General features: G+C 35.0%; 1 protein-coding gene across 1 annotated transcript in view; it reads left to right on the top strand.

Annotated features, from left to right (window-relative positions):
• Positions 1-22,263, top strand: part of EYS (eyes shut homolog) — a 1,626,372-nt gene that overhangs the window by 844,062 nt on the left and 760,047 nt on the right. Inside the window, exon 22 of the mRNA XM_047860135.1 lies at positions 3,872-3,996. Coding sequence (XP_047716091.1) covers positions 3,872-3,996 — 125 coding nt within the window. The remainder of the gene's footprint in view (positions 1-3,871; positions 3,997-22,263) is intronic.

Genomic DNA, 22,263 nt, shown 5'->3' with positions numbered 1-22,263 from the left:
TTTTTAAACGTTTATTTATTTTTGAGACAGAGATACAGAGCATGAACGGAGAGGGTCAGAGAGAGAGGGAGACACAGAATCCGAAACAGGCTCCAGGCTCCAAGCTGTCAGCACAGAGCCCGACGCGGGGCCCGAACTCACGGACTGCGAGATCGTGACCTGAGCGGAAGTCGGCCGCTCAACCGACTGAGCTACCCAGGCGCCCCAAGAGACAAGTTTTTGATTGGAAAGGAATTTGAGCTTTATTCAGGAGGCCAGCAACCTAGGGAGAAGGCAGACTCTTGTCTCCAGAGGTTTCCACCTGGCCCAAGGGTTTTTAAAGGAATTTAGGGAACTTAATTAGCAAAGGGAGTACAGTGGCCTACAATATTTCTTGATTTCATATAGACTCAATCATGCCAGCTACATTTTCTCAGTTCTCCAGAGTTGAGCAAGGGGGGGTTTCTGTTTGTGTTTTGTGATGTGTAACAGTACTCTGTTCTTTCTGCGAAGGTCAGCAAGGTCTTCAGATACACAAAGGGAGTTAAGTAAAATCATCTATGTGACCTAGAAAGAAAAACAATTTGCTAAACAATAAATAGGTAGGCTAATCAGACAGCCGAGGTGGCTTCAAACAGACTTGCTGGCTTCTGTGACCTGGAAAATTTCTGGTTCTTCACTCCTTAAGTCCAGTGGCCTGCAAATCAAAGAAAATAAATTAATTCTGTTATACATCAAGGGACTTACGTCAGCAAGTAAGGAATATGTTAACTTGCAGCAAGTTAACTCTTAAGACTGTTTGAAGTGCTGTTACAGGTTCATCAATGTTGTCACAAATGGAAAGATTTTGTTGTTTTTTATGGCCAAGTTGTATTTATTCCATTGTGTAAGTATGCCACATATTCTTTAACCATTCATCTATTTTAATGGTTATAATTGGCACTCAGCATCCATTACTGTCTATTGTGGTTTCTGTACTACAGAGACAAGAAAACGAAAAACTGCAGTATCTAGACTTCCACTGAAGCTGATGTGAATAGAAATTGCATTCCATCAATAATAAATATACGTGAAATGTAGATGATCTAGTGGAGATCATTTCTAGATGTCTTAGCAATTTCATATGGTGGATAAGATCATGGACACGTGAGATTTTCTGAGTCTCTGACTTTGTATTAAAATACAGAACCATCTGGAATGGCAGTGGGACTCTACAATGTAGTGTTCAATCACTAGCTTCAGGGTAGGAAGGGGCAGCCAGGGAGATCGTGCTGGCTGCTTCCTGGTAATCCAGCTTCCTTTATTTAGTACAATGAGTTCTTAAACTGAGTAATTCCAATGTTGGCTTTTATGTTTCTCAATTTCCTGATTATGGTTGAGGTAGTATCTCCCAGAGAGTCCTATCTGTGGTTCTTAGAGTTACTCCTACAACCCTTCCTTCTAATAATTTTGGAAGCATCTTATTCTTGGTTATTAAGACTCTTTTTGCTTGAATACCTAGAGTGGTTTCTGTTTCCTGTGCTAAATCTTGACTAGCTTATATTGTATCCTAGTTTGTCGTTTTTGAGCAACACATCCATAATGTTCCCCGCAGCTTAACTGCACTTTAGACAGGCCTCAAGACTCCATGCCCCTGACCTCCCTTTCTTCAGAGCATTTGCTTTAGAAAACTAGTAATTGTAACTTTTTTCTCTGCCCCTGAAATGTAAACTTTCTTTCAGCCTCTTGCCAATTTTACAACCCAGAAATGTCTTTCTCAAGTACCAGGGAGTCATCCTTTTGAAATGTAATTACAGAAAAGGATGGGGCCTCTCCCTCCCCAACTAGGATCTGCGGAAAGCTAGGAGCCCACTGTTAATAAGTGACAAGTACCAAACACAGATATACAAAGCACTTTGACCAACCTCTCCCCCAGCCCAGTATCCTCCAGTATTTTCCCATTAGCTCACTCCAGCATTTGAAAATCCTCCCACCTACCTTTGGTTCAGTGCAGTTAAATTCCATCTCTTTCCCCTGTTTCAATAATCTCTTTCTTTCTTATTGAAATACTCTTGAATAAAGTCTTCCTTGTCTTTTTAACTGGTATAATGATTTTCTTTTCTTTCACAGTTCTCATCTTATGGTTTAAAGTTTTGTAATGTCCTTCATAATATTAGAAGCAAGAGGAAAAATACATCACCATTTTTAATTGTTTAAACTATATTGTGAACTGTTTTATTCAATCAAAAGAATATATAATTAAGGAATATTTATTTTATAAAACAATATAATAAACATTTGTGTACCTTCCATTGGCTTCAAGGAATAGAATATTAGCAGTAATTCCAGCCTCATCTATATTACTCACTGAATACATTAATATCCCCCTACCCTAGAGTGACTGTTCTGAGCTTTATATTCAACATTCCCTACTGTTCTTCTTTAGAGCTTTATTTTATATATGTATATCGCTAAGCAATGTTATTAAGTTTGTATGTATTTGACTTTTACAAGAACAGTTAATCAATGTAAGTATTTTTATGGAATATGCTTTTATGTTCAACAATATGTTGGATATTCAACCTTGTGAGAGACTGGTCATAGTGGCTTTTTATAAGCCCTGCAAAAATGTTTTTTTTTTCTGTATCACCTTTTATAGCCTCCATAGTAGAGTTGCCTACAGAATCAACTCAGCATATGAAAGAGCATTATGAAGTGAAGTGAAAAGAGTCTTGGATGTGGATTTGGTAAATTTAGTCTTTTGGCACCTCATTCTGAGTTTGATCTGGACTCTGCCAAATCTTTTAAACTTGTGTCGTATTTTTCTTCTTACAATGCTGTTTTGCATTAAATCACTTCTAAGCACCTCAGAATACTTATGTAATTGTTCTCTTATAATTTATCAAAGGGGAACAGTGAGACTATATTGCTAAGCAGGAACAAGAATAAGAATGCATTTCCCGATAGCCAGAGGTCAGATTAAATGCTGTTGAATAATACATAGAAAAATAAGGCTTGAATATTTGCAATTACAGTATGCATTATAGTATACATAGGCAGTATACAATTATAGTATAGATAGGCAGCTAGTAACAGCTGCCTCTAAAGACTTATTGTCCCTATGTAGAATGGTATTTTCAAGTTAAAATGTTCCTAACATATTAAGGATCATTGTAAATAGATCCCTTATAGGAAAGAATCAGTGATTTTTAAAAGTGTTCTTAATGTATAACTAGTAAACTATAGTTTTAATATTATCTTGGGGATAGCTTAGCAATGTTCGTTGATAGGTTGGTGATAAAATAATGGCAAAAGCCAAAGAAAAAGGGCAAACACACAATGTTTTAATTTGGAATATTACAATGTTTAAGCATTCTTACAGCTGATAATGAGCTGAACATAGACATATTATTTAAATTCTGTAGAAGTACAGCATAAGAAATACTTACTGTAAAATGCTACAAGTATTACAAGAAAACATTTTATATCCAGGAATATGGAATAATTGCTTTCCTTTAAGATTCATATTAAATGGAAGTATGAAATCTGTTTATTCCATTACCTTCTATGTATTTATTCCAAGGTAAAATAAAGATATTTGGATAGGTGATGTAGAACGGCACCATAGGTACAAGCCAAAACTTTATTTTACATATGCTTTGCTTCCATTTTTATATAACTGTGTAATTTTAGGGGAAATTATTTATATTCTCTAAGTTTAATATTCTCATCTACTAAATAGAGATAATAATAATACTACCTGATAGAATGATTATGAAGATAAACTGTGATAATTTATATAAAACATCAAGTATAATTATAAAAAATAGTAAGAGTATTGTTAACTATACATAAGCTATTTATTATATTATTATTAAAAATTGAATATATGTTTTGTGATTGTGTTTAACAGGGTGGTCAGGACATCACTGTGATAATGGACTTGAGGAGTGCATTTCCAAATTGTGTGTGCATGGAATACGCATAGAAAATGAACCTGACTTTGGCTCAGAATGTTTATGCATATCTGGATTTGTGGTAAAGACTATTGATGGTTTTGTTGTGATACTTTTTTCATTGCTTCTGAAATATGGTGAATAATAGAAAATTATTTGGTGAGAAATTAGGTTGGAAAAGTTAATATTAGTGTTTCTTTCTCTGACTGTACATGCTGCTTCTCAGCATTCCCTTTTCCTTTCTTGTCCATTCATCACAACCACCCTCAGCCTTTCCTTTCAGGAGAAAAGCATTCTGATAAATTGATTCACACTAAGGTGCAAGTCACTTAATGTATTGTCCTTTAATGTTTTAATGCATTTGGAAGGAGGATGCCAGTAGAGAAATTACTTAATATTGTCAGAGTCTTGGCAGAACCTCTATTTTGCCCAAGGGCATAGCACTGCTTCCAGAGTTGGGCTCAGAGTATTGTATGTCCAAGGAGAATGAATCTGCTTTCTTTGCAAGTCTGGACTGGCCCGAACTCCATTAGCACTGGAATAGACTTACCTTGGTAGCAATGTCTCTATTAAAAAATAGCTTCTGACCACAATCCTTTATTAAAACTGACCACAGCACATGAATATAGTAAGGGAACAGCAATTGGCAAGACTATGATGTCAGGAATTTTAAATGTATATTTATAAATGTCATTAAAAGGTAGACCAGTCTAAGATGAGATTAAGGCTCCATAATTAGAGGGGACACACAGTTAGATGACCCAGTGCAAGATTAAGGAATCAGACTTAAAAGGAAGATGAGACCTGCCCAGTGCCTAAGAAAGATGCACAAGTATGGGTGAACCAGCCTCCTTAGAGCTGGAAGATGAGAAAGGAAGAGTCAGAAGTAGGAGTCTCCAGAAGTAGTCAAGGAATTGAATGGAAAATGGTCAGTAACTGTCATCAAAAAATAATTTGAGAAAGCCTGTGCTTCAGTCAGATACTCTTCCCTTTTGAGGGTATTCCCAAGGTTCATCTGGCTGAGAGAGATATGTATAAGCTAAACCAGAACTGCCACCTTCCTGAATTTTTAGAGTCCTCCTACCCTGGTTCTGCTCTGGGGAAGGGTGTTTTTCTTAGTGATCACAGAAGGACTATCTTTGGGGAAGAATTTTAGGCACTCTGATACGTGAGTGTGGAAAGTATTTGGTGGCAAGAAGTTAATTGTATGATGCCTCAGATGATACCAATGTTGGCTTCCTCAAAGAGATAGTAGAAAGAAAACAATCTGAAATAAATCCTTTATTTTTTAACTAAATTCTCCTGCCAATACAGACTGGTATATAGAAAATAAATCGTCATTTCATAAATGTTTTTATTGAACACAAAGAATTTACTACCAAGTACCCTTCAATAGTTAATACCCTGGGATATAACTTTTCACATTGGAATATGAATCAATTAATGCTTGTATATTAGTATACTTATATATTAGTATATATTGAAAATATAAAAATCTTGAAAAATATGTGGTTTTATAAAACCACAAGTCTACTAAGTAGAAGGAAGTGTCATCTATATTTTAGTAACACATTTAATAAGTTAATTTGAAATTAATATTCTTATACTTTCTCAAATACTTTAAAGCTAAAACAGAACTAAAAACACCTTACTATTATAAGAGAGAGTGGGTAAAAAGCTGTAAGGGAGATTCAACTTTGTTAATGCATTAGTCATGTTCTAAAATGAGTAGATAAAGATAGAGGAAATTTGATTTATTGAAAAATAATTTAAGGGGCGCCTGGGTGGCGCAGTCGGTTAAGCGTCCGACTTCAGCCAGGTCACGATCTCGCGGTCCGCGAGTTCGAGCCCCGCGTCAGGCTCTGGGCTGATGGCTCAGAGCCTGGAGCCTATTTCCGATTCTGTGTCTCCCTCTCTCTCTGCCCCTCCCCCGTTCATGCTCTGTCTCTCTCTGTCCCAAAAATAAATAAAAACGTTGAAAAAAAAAAATTAAAAAAAATAAAAAAAAAAAAGAAAAATAATTTAATATTTAAATGTTATACATATCAATGGTCTAACAGTACAGACATTTAAAATTAGATATACTTAAAAGTATATCCTTGAAAATAGAACATAAATTATCAATAGGAATAAAACGCAAAATATTTTGAAGAACTATAAGAAAATCAAAGAAAATGTTTAAAGTCTTTGTTGGAATGACAGAAATTTTACTGCCAAGTTAGAATCCTAAATATTGAAATAAGAGAATGACAAAACTATTTTGGAAACAGGTATGACAAATGTATAAGATCATTGAAAAATTGCCTTAAATTTATTTTCTCCCTTTTACAACTAATCCTGAGAGTAAATGGGATATGACCAAAAAAAAAAAAATAAGAATCATAATCCTGATGTCAAACTTCTTTAATTTCTTATATTCTTTAAAATTTTTTTTTCAACTTTTATTTATTTTTGGGACAGAGAGAGAGAGAGCATGAACGGGGGAGGGGAGAGAGAGAGGGAGACACAGAATCGGAAACAGGCTCCAGGCTCTGAGCCATCAGCCCAGAGCCCGACGCGGGGCTCAAACTCCCGGACCGCGAGATCGTGACCTGGCTGAAGTCAGACGCTTAACCGACTGCGCCACCCAGGCGCCCCTCTTATATTCTTTAAAAGAATGTCATTCACAGAAAGGTATAAAATTTGAGAGAATCTTAAGAAACAAAACAATTCAATGGATTAGAAGACGAGTAAATTTATTTGTATTAGGATTAGGATTAAGTGTGCATGTAGAGTTTGGTGAACATGAAAAGAGTGGACATAGGGAATAATTGACAATTCACAGAGGGGATAGGGCATGGCATTCTAGCAGCAGAATAGAGAGAAAGAGACTAAATATTACACCAGTTAACATGTTCTAGTAAAATATTTGCTTATTTCTCTGTCCACTCTGATAGGCTGTGAACTCAAGCTGGTATAATTTTAGTATCCTTAACAGCACAGAATATAACATATATTTTTTATTTTAGTCGTCATTGAAATTGAAATTGTTTTATCAAAGTCCTAGCATGTTAATCATAGTTGTTTTAAATTTCTAGTCTGATAATTGCAAAATCTCTCCCATACCTGAGTGTGATTTTGGTGCTTCTTCTGTCTCTTCAAATTGTACTTTTCATCTTGTAATATGCCTCATAATTTTATATTTATAGCCAGACATGGTGTCCTGGGTCTAAGTAACTGAGATAAATAGATCTTTAGTGTAAGACTTTATTTTCATTTGGCTAGGAGTCAGGCCATGTTTGCTGTTTGCTGTAGCTATTAGGTGTCAGAGGCTAAAATTTTCTGCTGATATCACCTTGTTTTTATCTTCCCCGTAATCATTGGGTTTTCTTAGGACTTCTTAAATAGACATGAGATGTGTAGCTCTTTTAGTTATACCCCTTGTTATTACAAGAGACCTCTCTTGATGTAGTTAACATGTGGAGGGAGGAGAAGCTTTCAAGAGTTCTATGATTAGGTCTGACTTCTAGTGAGACTGTGCCTCACGCCTGGGCTGTGACGTTCACATGTGCTTCTCAGTCCTCCTCTCCCTTAGACGCAACAAGAAAACTTCAGGAGGCTAGAACTGGGTATTTCCTTTCTCCCAGATTGATTAGGCTTTGGTAAAATAGTCTTCCTTCAGCTCAGGCCTTGCTAAGAAGAACATAATATTCTGGCAGAATTTCAAAATGGCTGTTCTCTCCCCCTGTTGAAGCACAAAGGGATTTTTCTCCTATCTTCACTGTGAGAACGTGGAGGTAAAACTTAGGAAAGTTATGGAGGATCCCCTAAGACTGGACACCTCTGGAGTTTTGAACTCTCAAGATTGTCCAGCATTTTGAGAATTACAGTGTGCTCTCGTGCCCTGCTACTCGCTCCAGCAGTGGGTTCTGCTCCTGAGTGTCTGTTTTGGTGAGCTATGATTCTCTGTATCTACCTGACTGCCCCACTAATTTGGCAGAGAGCAGTTTTCCTTGTGACTTCAATTCTCTGATGGGTCTAAGGAGAGTTCTTGATTTTTAGTTTGTTCAGCTTTTTATGTTTATGAAGAAGGGAAGGATGACTTGCAAGCTTCTCGCAAGCTAGACCAGAAACCAGAAGTTTTATTACTGTTTTAAGGGACATATTTAATAAGGAAATGAGGTGAGTTTTCCTCCATTCATGAAATTCAGTGTATCTTTTAAAAAACTGATTTCCTTTTTCTAATTAAGTTTCCCAGGTCTCTCACCTCAAATGATTGCTCCATTTTCCAGAGTTGCTAGACATTTTTATGGAAAAGATGCCAATTTATCTGGCATCCAATTCCCCACAAAATGTAGAAACTAAAAAATTATAAATTATCTCGCACAAATAAGTATACCAGTTGCTACCACATGTAATCTGTGTTAAAGTGCATTAAAATATATCAGATTAATGGGGATATCTGAGCATTGAATTTCTGAATATAACTTGATACAGCAGACCTTATTACAAACTACTAAGCCTTTTATTAAAATAATTTATAGCAATTCTCTTTACATTAAGTCTGTTTATGTTACCTTCTCTCTGATGTCCCTATTCAAATAGATCTCCAGAAAAATGCCACATTCTATATACTTTCTATTTAGGCTATTTTATTTAAAAACTCTCACTAATTACATTGCCATATAAAAATGTTAACTCAGCTGCATGTTTATGTGATTAGAGAAAATTAATATTACTGCAATTATTATTTGTTTGATAATGAAGAGTAATTTGAGAATTAAATAGCCCCTACTGAATAGGGGGATAGTAATCTATTTTTTTCCGTATTTCTAAGAATTAAATTTTAGTAGATAATATGAAAGACCTGAACTCTCGGGTTTTTTATAATGTTTAGGGCTGTGACAGTCTCTGACAAACTGATAATTAGTGTGGATTATTCTTTTTAGCAGAACTGATTGTAAAAGTGAATCAAAACATAAAGTGCTGATATTATTCTAAAATTCAAATGCTCTGCAAAAGAATGTAAATGACAGAACACAACTTATTGAATATCCTAAGCTTGCTAAGAAAATTCAAGACAAGTGATCTTCCTCCTTTTATTTGATCAGCATTGCTCATTTTTTCCTCAGTAAATGAATTTCACCAGGCAATATTGATCCATACCATACATTAACCAATGACTGTCAATGGGTCATACTTATTGCATTTTGCAAATGATGGTCAACAAAAGTGTTAATTGCATTCTTTAAATTAAAACGAATCTTTATGTAGTATAGAAGCTGTATTTGTATTCAACAAAATGGAGGAGAGGGGAGGAAACTCTGTTTTCTGAATAAGGAAAAAATGCTCTGAGTTCTACAGCAGTCCAGTCTATTTGCAATTTCTTATTTTTAAATGTCATCTTATAAATAGACCTGAAAGCAAGACACAGGATAGCAAGATAGACTGTTTGATTTGATGTTTGTCTAGAGTTCTGTTGTTTATTTTTCATGATATAAAGTCATTGATGTTGTTAATGAATATTTACAAGTATTTATTGTGTTCAAGATCCCGTTATTCGCCTATTAAATAATTAAAATATGTGTGTCTCCATATAGGAAGTAAGGAAGCAGAAGTATAGTTCTTAAACTCATAATTTCTTTTTTTTAAAGAGATGTTTTATTGCTTTTGATATTTATTCATATTTGAGCTCAAGTTATTTATACATTTGATCAGTCAAAACACATCTAAAATAAACAGCATATCCTTTGGACACTCACCATAGCAAAGTATTTGGAAATCATATACCGTATATAGGAACACACACTGTTCTTAACATTCAAATTAGGGAAAAGAGGACAGGTCCGTATGCAAACACTTGAATACACAAACAAAGAAACAAACAAGAACATTTGTTTTAAAGGAAATTTGATGCTTTGCCTTAACGTATTCTGCGCATATATTGTGTGCAGAGCACTACACTAGATCCTCAAAATAATGTAAAAATTAATTAGTTTCAATATCATACCAAAGAGAGTTTTCATCTGAGTGAAGGAGACAAATGTGTAGGGTATAATACAGCATTCAGCAATGGGTTCAAAATGCAGGAAACTGTATGCTGAAGGAAATGAAGACATTAACTAGGATACTGTTTATGTAGTACTAATATTAAAAATAATAAGGCAAGGGGTGCCTGGGTGCCTCAGTTGGTTAAGCGTCCAACTCTTGGTTTCAGCTCAAGTCATGATCTCACAGTTTGTGGGTTTGAACCCTGCATCAGGCTCTGCACTGACAGCATAGAGCCTGCTTAGAATTCTCTGTCTCCTCCTCTCTGTCTGCCCCACTCCTTCTTGTGCATGTGCTCTCCAAATATATAAACAAACAAACAAACAAACAAACTTTAAAAAAGTAATAAGGCAATTGGCAAACCCTGAGTAAAATAGTGATTAGAAGAGCTTTCTCGAGGGACGAAGATTATGGCTTCCTCTCAAGGGTTAGAAAGGTATCCCCAAAAGTATTAAGTCTTCATCGGTACCTCATATTGAAAAGCCTACCTTCAGGGATTGATCAGTACTGATAATGAGAAGTCTAAATATATAATAGCCAGTTTAAAAAATCTGCTTCTCAAGACTAGTTTCACCATGAACAGAGATGTGTGTTCTCAGCATACTCAGCAATACAGTAACTTAGTGTTTTACAACCCAAAATATATAAAAGTTTTGGAGAAGGAGGGAAGGTGCAAATTTGAATGAAAACATGTATTTTAATAATGCAAAGAGGACATTCTCTGTAGTAAATAAATATATTTATTATGGGAAATGCAGTTTAATATTTTTAGAAATAGAATATTAAAAATAACTTGTCTTACAATTTATATAACAGACATATAGCATAGCCATTATGCACAATCTAAATCTCTCAGACTAGTTATTATTATTGATAAAAGAAGTATAGTAGAATTATGACTACACTTTAGAGCTATTTAGATAATATGGGTAATGGTTGTCCACCTCTTTATATGTCTGTGTCATGTTTAAACATGGTAGTGGAGTAATGTTTGTATTTTGGTAGAAACAGAATACTCTTGGTATCATATATTGCCACAGAGGAGAATAGGTTTAATGTTTTAGACCTAGGTTAGATGGAAAATTCTTTGAAACTCAGTTTCAAAATTTATAGCATGAGGCAAAACCATACCTAAGATAACATTGTGAATCCATTGGAGAGTTGGGAGTAGAATTTTAAATGCCCACACTTATATACTAGTGTTCTTTCCTCTACACCATACCTTTTATTCACTTATATTAAGATAGATATCTCTATGTAATATTGATGGAGGTATGGGCAAAAGATATTATTGAGCTACTACTTTTCAAAATGCAAGCATAGGCTGAATTCCAAAATCCATTCCATACTCCCATTCTCCCAGTACCAATATCCCCCACCAGAATTGTTAGAGTTGATGAACAACATTATTATCCAAAGTCTATAGCTTTTATTATTATTTCAATTTAAATTAAAGTTAGTTAGCATGTAGTGTAATAATGATTACAGGAGTAGAATTGAGTGATTCATCACTTACATATAACACCCAGTGTTTATCACAAGTGCCCTCCTTAATGCCCATCATATATTTAGCCCATCCTCCCACCCAACCCTTGGTTTGTTAAGAATCTTATCCCTCCCGCAACCCTTGGTTTGTTAAGAATCTTCTATGGTTTGCCTCCCTCTCTATTTTTATCTTATTTTATTTTTGCTTCCCTTCCCCTATGTTCATGTTGTGTTTCTTAAATTCCACATAAGAGTGAAATCATACGATATTTGTCTTTCTCTGACTGACTTATTTTGCCTAGCATAATACACTCTAGTTCCATCCACGTCATTGCAACCAAAATCTGTATTTTACATTAGAGTTCACTCTTGGTGTTGTACATCTTATGGGTTTTGATAAATGAATAATGATATGTGTCCACCATTATAGTATCATACAGAGTATTTTCACAGCCTTAAAATCCTGTGATCTACTTACTCATCCCTTCTACTCCTCTAATTCCTAGCAGTCATTCATGATTTTTTGTCTCCTTGGCTTTTCTTTTTCCAGGATGTCATATAGTTTGATTAATACCATAGCCATTTTAACATAACTTCTTTCACTTCAAATATGCATTTATATTTTTCCATGCCTTTTTATCACTTAATAGCTCATTTCTTTTTAGTGATGAATAATATTCCCTTGCCTAGATGTACCACAGTTTGTTTACCTGCTAAAGGACATCTTGGTTGCTTCTGAGTTTTAACAGTTATAAATACAGCTTCTATAAACATCTGTGTGCAGGCTTTAGTGCATTCATAAGTTTTCAGTTTATTTCAGTAAATATCAGAGAATGGAAATTGCTGGGTTGTATAAAAAAGTGTGGTTAGTTATGTCAGAGACTGCCAAACTATCTTCCAAAGTGCTGTACCATTTCCAATTTTCATAAACAATTAGGTAGCATTTTATAATTTATTTTCATAGCAATTGCTAAAACTGTAACCCATCAATTGTTTATGTATCTCTGTATTCAATATGTGACTGAACTCTCCCCCCTCCCCTCCCTTCCCTTCTGTTCCCTCCTCACCTCTCCACCCTGCTGTGCTTCTCTTCTCTCCAGTAATAAGCTCCATGAGAACAGTAACTATGCATATCTGTCGTTACCTCTTTTTCCACATTGATACCACATAATAGATTCATTCTAAATATTTATTTATCAAATGAGTAAGAACATGGGTAAGACCATAAATATTTTGGTGTTAATCATATAAGAAATTTGCAACACAGATTAGATGCAATGCCATACACTATCAAAGATATAGTGAATTCCTTTCTATAATAATAAACTGATGTAAAACACCATTTGAGCCACAAGCTACCATGAAAGTTAGTTATCATTGGTGAAGCATTAACTATTTGCCAGGCTAAGTGTTTTGGATGCATTACTTCATTTAGTGCTTTAAAAAAGAAAAAACAAACTTGTGATATAAGAAGCATTGTTATCCCTATTTTACAGATATGGAAATAAAGAGGTTAGAATACTTTATGTAGCTGGTAGATCAGGAAGGTTTTGTTCTGTATTCAACTCTAGGTCTGAATCTTTTTACACTGAGCTATGCTCAAATTTCTCTTGGCAAACACAGTCACACTAAAAAGGACTTAACTCATACAATTTCTACAAAATTTCTCGTACATTTTACACCAAAATTTCTTATTTCACATGGCTCTTACATTATAACAAATGGAAGTGTGCATTTTACATCTGCCAGTTTATTCTATAAATAATTAAATTCAGGCGAGGCAGCAGGAAGAAATATGATAACCGACATCTACTGCATTCTTTTGATGATAAACACCAATCTCTCTGTTCCCCTGCTTTTTCTAGTATTGCCACTGAAAAACAGCAGGGTTTTAATGCTTCCCTTGTGGCCTAGGAGTCTTTTTTGCTATTCATAATCAGTGCATCTGGTTTAGCTTTTTTCCCCCTTAATTAAAAATAAATAAAACTAAGAAAAGAGTCAGTCTATAGGGAAGAATAAGACCTGTTGCTTGTCCCTCTCCATGCAGCTCAGGGGCACTAATTTTCAGCACAGAGTATTTTCCTTGCTGTATTTGATATATTTTAGGTGTTAGATGGTATCCTTGTACCATGGTACTTGATTTGGTTTTGTGTTACTTCATGTAACTGTTTTCATGTCACTTGCACTTGAATTTTCCAAGTAAAGGGAGGATTGTGTGCATATTTTCAGAATGTGAAGATCAGCTTCAAAGCATTCAAACTATAAGCCTAACCCACTTCAGTCTGAAGGGAGAGAGATAACATGTATTGTCATAGTGGGTTATAGGAAATAGATAGGCTACTACTAAATAGGAAATAGTAGGCTACTACTAAAGGAGTCAGCAGCCATCCTGGTTAATGCTTTAAAATGAAGATTGCAGGGGCGCCTGGGTGGCTCAGTCGGTTAAGCGCCCGACTTTGGCTCAGGTCATGATCTCTCTGTCAGTGAGTTCAGGCTCCACACTGGGCTCTGTGCTGACAGCTCAGAGGCTGGAGCCTGCTTCAGATTCTGTGTCTCCCTCTCTCTCTGCTCGTCCCCTGCTCACACTCTGTCTGTCTCTCTCTCTCTCCAAAATGAATAAACGTTAAAATTAAAAAAAAAATAAAATGAAGATTGCACCTTTGTATTTTAAATGATCTACAAGATGAAGAAAAATATAAAATGATCAGTACTGTAATGAATCATTGTGTGTGTCATGCATACAACTGTGGCTATTTGGTTGGCATGTAATAACAGCCCGAAGAGAGATAGACAACAAATGATATTTATTAACTAATGTGTTTTGATAAAGGTATGTATACAAGATACTATAGATATCAAAATAAAGGTACAGAGCCCTACTCGATTTGAATGAATTGGTTCAGAAAAGAGTTCCAATAGGAGAGCAAGCCTGAATGACAATGACAAGTGTAGCAAGTATGATTGGGTGTAGGTTGAAGTTGCCCTACAGAGAAGAGGTACAGAAAGTTGCACATTATTAAATGATTCTGATATGATGGCTAACACAGAGTAGATTCTCAATATTGTGTTGAACTCAAATCAAATCAAACACAAATTATTTTAATTTAAATTAAATACAATGGTATTACCAACATGAACTGTGCCATGGTTGAGCCTATAACTTTAAAATTCAAACTATTTCTTCATTCAGAGCCCAATATCTATATTTATAGTTAACATATAGGAAAATAACTAGTACTTCTTTGATTAGAATCAAAATAATTGACATGCAATTTAATTTATTCATTGTAGAAAGTTGATTAAATATCATCCACTTAAAATTTGAAGGTAGTCTATTTGTGTGTATTTTCTATCAAAATATAATATGCTTATTGCTACATGAATAATTTTATTTCAAAAAATTGATCTGTACTCATAGTTTTCTGAGTTTATTTTAATGTGAAACATTAGAAAAGTATTCAGAGAATATTTTTTGCAAAGGGAGTTTTAATTCAATACAATCCAAGTCCCAAAAATAAAAAAATGTAATTTATGTTTTTTAATGTACAGGTGCATTTAACAGTACTGAAAAAGGGGGGAAAGTTTAAATATCTTTATTATAAATGTATTAGAAATATACGATTTGTGCACATTGGTCTGAGTAATTTGTATATATAATAATTCATATTCAAATATATAGCTTATTCATTAAATTGTACCTTTCATTTAGTAATTACAATTTAGTTATCAAATTACAGACCCATTGTATTCCACAGGCTTTTTATTTTATAAGTCACCTGTGAACTTCAATGGAAACCAAGTAATATAAAGATCTTGTCCCAAGACTCCGGTTCAACATTTGTAATCAATTTGAGTTGACCAAATCAAAGGCTTTTGGGTCTCCAACTCAGTAGAGTTATCACTCCCTTCTTTTTACTTAGCATGAAGCAGACTGACATAGACTGATACCACAAGCTCCCCCAAGAGTATTCTTTACTAGCCTATGATCTCTAACACTGAGCTAGACACTTGAGGACTGTTTTTGCTCTTAAAAACTTTGGTCTACTGGGAGTGCAAAATATGTCAAACAGCAATCACAGCATGACAGATAACAGCTGCAGTTAAGGTCTACACAATATTTCATGAAAGCACAGTAGTGATGTATTTAAAAACTTTTTAAGGAACAGAAGATTTCCAAGAGAAGTTTGAGTTGAATCAAAAAAGTTGGGTATCTGGGTTACCTAGGTTCAGGGTGGGAATATGTGGCAGTAGTGGGATTCAGGAAGGAAAAAAATACATGTGAAGTAGTAATTATCATAATTTATGTAAAAAAGTGTTAAGAAATAAGCATATGTTTTTAGAAATGGTCAGTGTCTGTGTGTGCTAGACTACATCATCTTTACTTTTCCTAGGAAAGTGGTAAACCACTGATGATTTTTTCAGCTAAGGAATTACCTAGTCGGACTTTTATTTTAAAAAATAACTCTGAGGTGTCTCAGTGGCTCAGTCAGTTAGGTGTCCAACTTTGGCTCAGGTCATGATCTCATGGTTTACGGGTTTGAGCCCCATGTCAGGCTCTGTGCTCACAGTACGATGACTGCTTGATATTCTCTCTCTGTCTGTCTCTGTCTCTGTCTCTCTCTCAAAAGAAATAAACTTTAAAAAACTAACTCTGGCACATATTCTATAGTTAGTAAATATACTTGTGAGGGCTTGCCTCTAAAACAGTGTCTCTCAACCTCTTGTCTCATCAGCTTTCTGCAGGAAATCTGTTGTATGAACATTTTGTCTCTAGTGTTAACCCTGGCTTCTCCCCTGAGCTGTGCTTTCCACTTGCCATTCTCAAATATCTTCCAATAGCCAGATCAAGGAAAATGTCTGATTCAGTACAGTCCTCAAGATATTTATCTTTTCATTCATTAGTTCTCCTAGAAGTTGTCCCAGAAGATTAGAATTGTATAGGAAAGCAATGAGCATATATTTTCAAAGAGAACTCCACCTAAGCAAATCCCTTGAAGATCTGGTAGCCAAATTCAATGAAGGGAAATAAAGTTATCTTCTAAGAAAGTAGAAAACTTACTTCAAGAAAACATAGGCCTCAGGACACCTGGGTGACTCAGTCTGTAAAGCATCTGACTCTTGATTTGGGCTCAGGTCATGATCTTGCAGTTCCTGAGATTGAGCCTGTGTTGGGCTCTACGCTGATGGTGTGGAGCCTGCTTGAGATTCTGTCTCTCCCCCTTCTCTCTGCCTCTCCCTCTCCCTCCCTCTCTCTCTCTCGCTCTCACTCTCTCAAGATAAACATTTTTTAAAAATAAAAGAAAAAGAAAATAAATAAAGGGGCACCTGAGTGGCTCAGTCGGTTAAGCATCTGACTTCGGCTCAAGTCATGATCTAGCAGTTGGTGGGTTCAATCCCCGCATCAGGCTCTACACTGACAGCTCAGAGCCTGGAGCTTGTTTCGGATTCTGCATCTCCCTCTCTCTCTGCCCTTCCCCCACTTGTGCTCTCTCTCTCTCAAACATAAATAAATCTTAAAAATAAGAAAGAAAGAAAGAAGAGAAGTAAGTACAAAATGAGGGAATGAGAATTCCTGTTGTTTTCTGTCAAGTCATCATGCAGGAAGAAAAGAATTCTAGAACTATATGTTTCTTGAGAACTTGCCACCTTTTTCGTAGATTCTCGAGATAGTGAATAGATGCAAATATCCATGGCATTAGTGGCATTAGTGCCACACACAGCCTAGGCAGAGAGATAATTCGTGCCATCATATCACTATCTATGTGCTCCATTATGATGAGCTCTCTACAGAGGACATGTGTAGATCAGACTTACTTCTCCAGGTCTGACCACTGACAGCCTCCATAGAAACAGTTTAGATGATCACCACTTCTCCTGGAAGGGCCCTATCATGTTTAGAATATTACATGAGGAGGCTTTATTCTTGGAAGATCAAGGCTTAGGCTACATCCTTTTTAGATCACAAGGTTCATATGAGACTGTATAAAGCTTTGGTCATGTGAACCATCAATAATCTTCAGGGTTTGGAAGCCCAAGGGATATTTCACCAGACTACTATTCCAAAATCCTGATTTCTTATCTGATGGAGTTTTTCAAGAAGGATGGAATTTTATGTTCATAGGAAAAAAGAAATGCAGAAGTACCTAGATAAAATGCATTTTCAAAGGAATGTTATCTTTTAGGGTTTTTTTTCCAGCAAATGTTTACTGACCACCAACAATGTAACTATGTTCTAGACATCATACTAGCCATGGCCATTCAGTAGAGAGTGGCCATAGGCACTTTTTTTATGCTGGTAAAGACATGTGAATCCATTTGGTATACAAACAGTCATACAATAACAATTCTAATTATTGATATGGACTCTATAGATATTATAGAGGAAATTCTAGAAAAACTAGAAATAAAATATGTAGTCCAATTTTCAATCATAAAACTATCTCAATATTATATACTTTATGTCAAAGTATTCTTAATATTTGTTCTGATCATTAACAGATTCTTTTATTATTATTATGGGTGAATGATATCATTCTTCAAAATATTATTCTCAGATTCAGATTGACACTAACTTTACCTTTCATCTCCCAGTCCAGTTAGCTAACCACATGCAGAAACCTGCAAGTATCCTTTACAAGACAGCAACACTGAATCAACAACTTGGAAGGTTTTTTCCCCTTATCTAACCAACAAGTTCTCCCAACATGGGAGAAATATACTAACTAGATGTAAATTATTGGTTATTGGTTTTGTGACTGGACATTGATTTGTTACTTGAGACCTGAGAATTTTATATAGTAAAATATTTATAGAATTGGAAATTATGTAAATGATGCAAAAGCTTGCCAGAAAGCAGAAATTATTGAAAGAGAACTTCAGTTTAGTGAACTTTTCCTAATGAAACATGATAGTTCCAATTAGCATAAATCAAACGTTTCACTTTATATGAAACTGGGAAGAGTTTATTGCTTCTTAGAACTGTAATTGATGGGGTAACTAAGCCTATACTACTTAGAAACAGATTTGCTTGGTGGTTTTATATTGGATGTTCTGCCTGATGTTTCCTTTATAATTCTACAAGAACACCATGTCATGAATTTAGCGTAACAATCATCTGAACTGTTTCTTCCAATTATCAAAATTATCAAAAAGATATTTCAATTTAAGAAGGCATATATCACCCTGAGAAAATTTTCAAAGAGTGTTAAGCTACAGGTAGGTAAATCCACTATTATAAAATGGCAAAATTAGCATATATAAGTCATGGGTATGTGACTTGTGAGTTGCATTAAGACCCTGCCATTAGAAGATACCCACCCCTACACACACACACACACACACACACACACACACACACACACACACAATTGCTCTAATATTCTGCTGTTGCTGACTTAATAATTAACCATTTTTTGGCAAGGGGATCTATATTTTCATTTGCACTGGCCCCCACAAATTAGGTAGACAGTTTGCTATATAAACAATAAAATAGGGGGTCGTGGGTGGCCCAGTCCATGGAGTGTCCAACTCTTGATTTCTGCTCAGATCATGGTCTCATGGTTAAGTGAAATCAAGCCCCACTTGCAGCTAGGCCATGACAGCACAGAGCTTGCCTGGGATTCTATTTCTCTCCCTGTCTGTCTCTCTCTGCCCCTCCCCTGCCTGCACTGCATACACACATTCTCTTTCTCTCTCTCAAAATAAACAAACTTAAAAAAATAAACAAAAAATTAATAATGTTTTTTGATAGTGTTGGAAAAATTCAAGCTGTCAGTTATTTTAGTAAACTTTAAGGAGTAAACTACTAGTTCTAAGAGGAAAGTAGATCAAACCACAGAATTAGATTGATAAGAAACTGTGACAACTGGAAATTTTGGGTTTGTTTTTCTTTTTTGCTATATTACACACTCATCACCTCAAGTAGAAAGTAAGGATGAAGTACATTATGTCTTCAAATGTTACTGTGAATAGAAACATTGTTTTGCTCAGATCTTAACATGTTGATAGTGATTATTAAATTTAATTGATAGTGATATCCATTAGGCTATTAGAATAAAAGAATGTTTTTATTACCTAAAACAATCAACTGTAGGGTAGAACTGTTCATAACAAATGTTGAAGATGTAATAAGAGGTAAAACATGTAGCACAATGATTATGTGTGTGGATTCTGGAGTCTTAGTGCCTACATATAAATCTAGGTTCTGCCGTTTTTTTAGGTCTGTGACTAGAGAATTAGAAGGACTATGGGATAACACTAGTTATCCCATAATCATAATTTCTTACTTAGTTGAGATGATTTAAGAGTAATTCTGTCTCAGGAGAGACTCATATTTCCAATTTCTTACTCTACATCCGTATCTGGATAGCTAATGAGCCTATCAAGTTTAAAGTACTTTAGGGGGCTCTTGGGTGACTCAGTCAGTTGAGCATCTGACTCTTGATTTCAGCTCAGGTCATTATCTCCTTGTCGGTAGGTGTGGAGCCTACTTGGGATTCTCTCTCTCTCCCTCTTTTTCTGCCCCTCCCCAATTTGTGCTTGTGGTAGCTCACACACTCTTTCTATCTCAAAACAAATAAATAAATAAACATTTAAGTATTAAAAAAAATACCAGTGTTCTTCACCAGTGTTCTTCAAATTAGTAAGTTGCACCACTACACGCATCACTGATAGGAACAAAAACTTAGGAATCATTGATTTTATATATATATATATATATATATATATATATATATATATATATATATATATATCACAGCTTCCATTCTTTCCTGTACTCCAGACTCCCTTAAGAGTCTACTATCTACAAAACATTAACTTAATCCTTTCATAATATAAATCAAACTGTATCTCTTTTCCTAAATATTAAATACTCCAATGGCTTTCCATAACTCTCATAATTAATTCCAAATACAACAAGAAACACATTATCTTACCTATCTTGCCTATGTCTGTGACCTCACTTCCATCCACTGATGGCCTTCCGTTCATCTCTTTATTCATATCCCCCATCTTGCTGTCTTTCAAACATGCAATGCATGTTCCTGTCTCAGGGCCATTATACCCCTCTTCTGTTTGCTTTGAATGCTCTTTTCTTCAGAAATTCACATTCAGATCCCTGATCAGAAAAGACTTCCCTGGCCACTCCCTTTAAGAGTCCTCCCTATTTGTCCTTATTATTTATCTCGCAAAATTTTGTCTTTAAGCCACTTATTACTAATTGGTATTAATTAATTAATTCTGATTCCTTTACTAAAAGATAAGCTATGTAATGAAACAAACATTGCATATCTTGTTAGTTATTTTATTCCAAGCACTTGCGACAATCACTGACACTTAGAAACTGATCATGAAATATTTGTTGAGTAAAGACATAGAAGGCTACACAGTGACCATGGAAAGTGGATGACCATATTCTCATAAAGGTTTGATTCAAAAGATCCTATTTGCATTTTTCTCCTCAAATATAGATTCAGAAAGAAAAATATTTTTTTAAGTCATGAAGTTTTGTAGAAATGGCTATCTTTGTCATGGCACATATTACATTTCAATAACTATCAGCAAGTTATTATGCTATTCATGGTAGGTACTCAATACATATTTGATAGATGAATGATGAGTGAATGAGAGACATATTGGCAAAATAAGTAAATTAGGGTAACTGAAGTTAGGAAAGAAATATAACTTTAATATTTGCTGAATTAAAGCAAATTTAAATATTTGAAATACTTACATCCTTCAGTGTAATCCTGCAGTTATGGGAAAAGAAATGTTCAACCATTTATGGTTTAGTTTTCTTGTAACATTACCAAGTGAGGGAGAGATTGATACCAACCAATACTGGTTGATATAGCAATAACTTCTAAATTTTTCCTAGAATAATACAAATTTACTTTTCATTCATATGAAATCCAAGTGAGTGTTTCTGATTTCAGATATTCTCCTTCAAATAAAGATCTATGGATCTGGGCTACTTCCTTTTTGTGGCTCCTCTATCATTAATATGTGTTTTCTGAAGTCGCTACATGGAAGAAGAGGCTGGAGGTTCATGCATAGCAGACTCTTGTCAATCAATCTGAAAGTGACATACTTCATGATCATTCACATTTCATTGATTAGGAGTAAATGACCTGGTCTCACATAAACACAAGAGTGAGTAAAACATGTCCAAGAGGAAGAAGAAATAAGTTTAGTGAACATGTAGTAAGCTTTGCCATGCAGTTTTGAATTTAACTAAGGAAAATATAGAAGTTTCTCTAGGATAAATTATGTTTGTGTGTGTGTGTGTGTGTGTGTGTGTGTGTGTGTGTGTGTGTGTAGGAGGAGGAGAGAGAGAGTTCAAACAATTAAAATACTGAAATGAATTTGGAGGAACATTTAATTTTAAAAAAAGGCTCTATGATTTTAATTGCTGGTACTTGGGAATATAATAAGACATTTCTTATCAAGCTCAAAATTAGGAAAATAAATTCACCTTGGAGACTTAAATGCTGAGAACAGCACATGATGGATGTGAGCCTAGGCATACAACATAGGAAAGAGAAAGTATGGCTTCCCACCAGGAAGAATGGATGTATTAACATATCCAGTGATATAATAGTCAACAATATTAGAGAACATATAAGAACCATAGAGACAAATGTTAGTAGTTCCAATGCAAAGTTGTCTAAAGATAGATATTTAGTCTATGAATATCAGGTATTCCAGATCATTCTTATGGCAGTATCTTAGCCTTACGTCATTAAGTATTTGAATCACCTTGCTTTACATGTTCTGATCTAGTGTACCTAAAGGATATCTGTGATTCTTATGTAGCAATGATGACATGGGGAAAACT

Source organism: Prionailurus viverrinus, chromosome B2 (assembly GCF_022837055.1).
Source record: "Prionailurus viverrinus isolate Anna chromosome B2, UM_Priviv_1.0, whole genome shotgun sequence".
NCBI lineage: Eukaryota > Metazoa > Chordata > Mammalia > Carnivora > Felidae > Prionailurus > Prionailurus viverrinus.
Note: the sequence above shows the minus strand (reverse complement) of the source record. Positions and strands in the feature narration are given on the sequence as shown.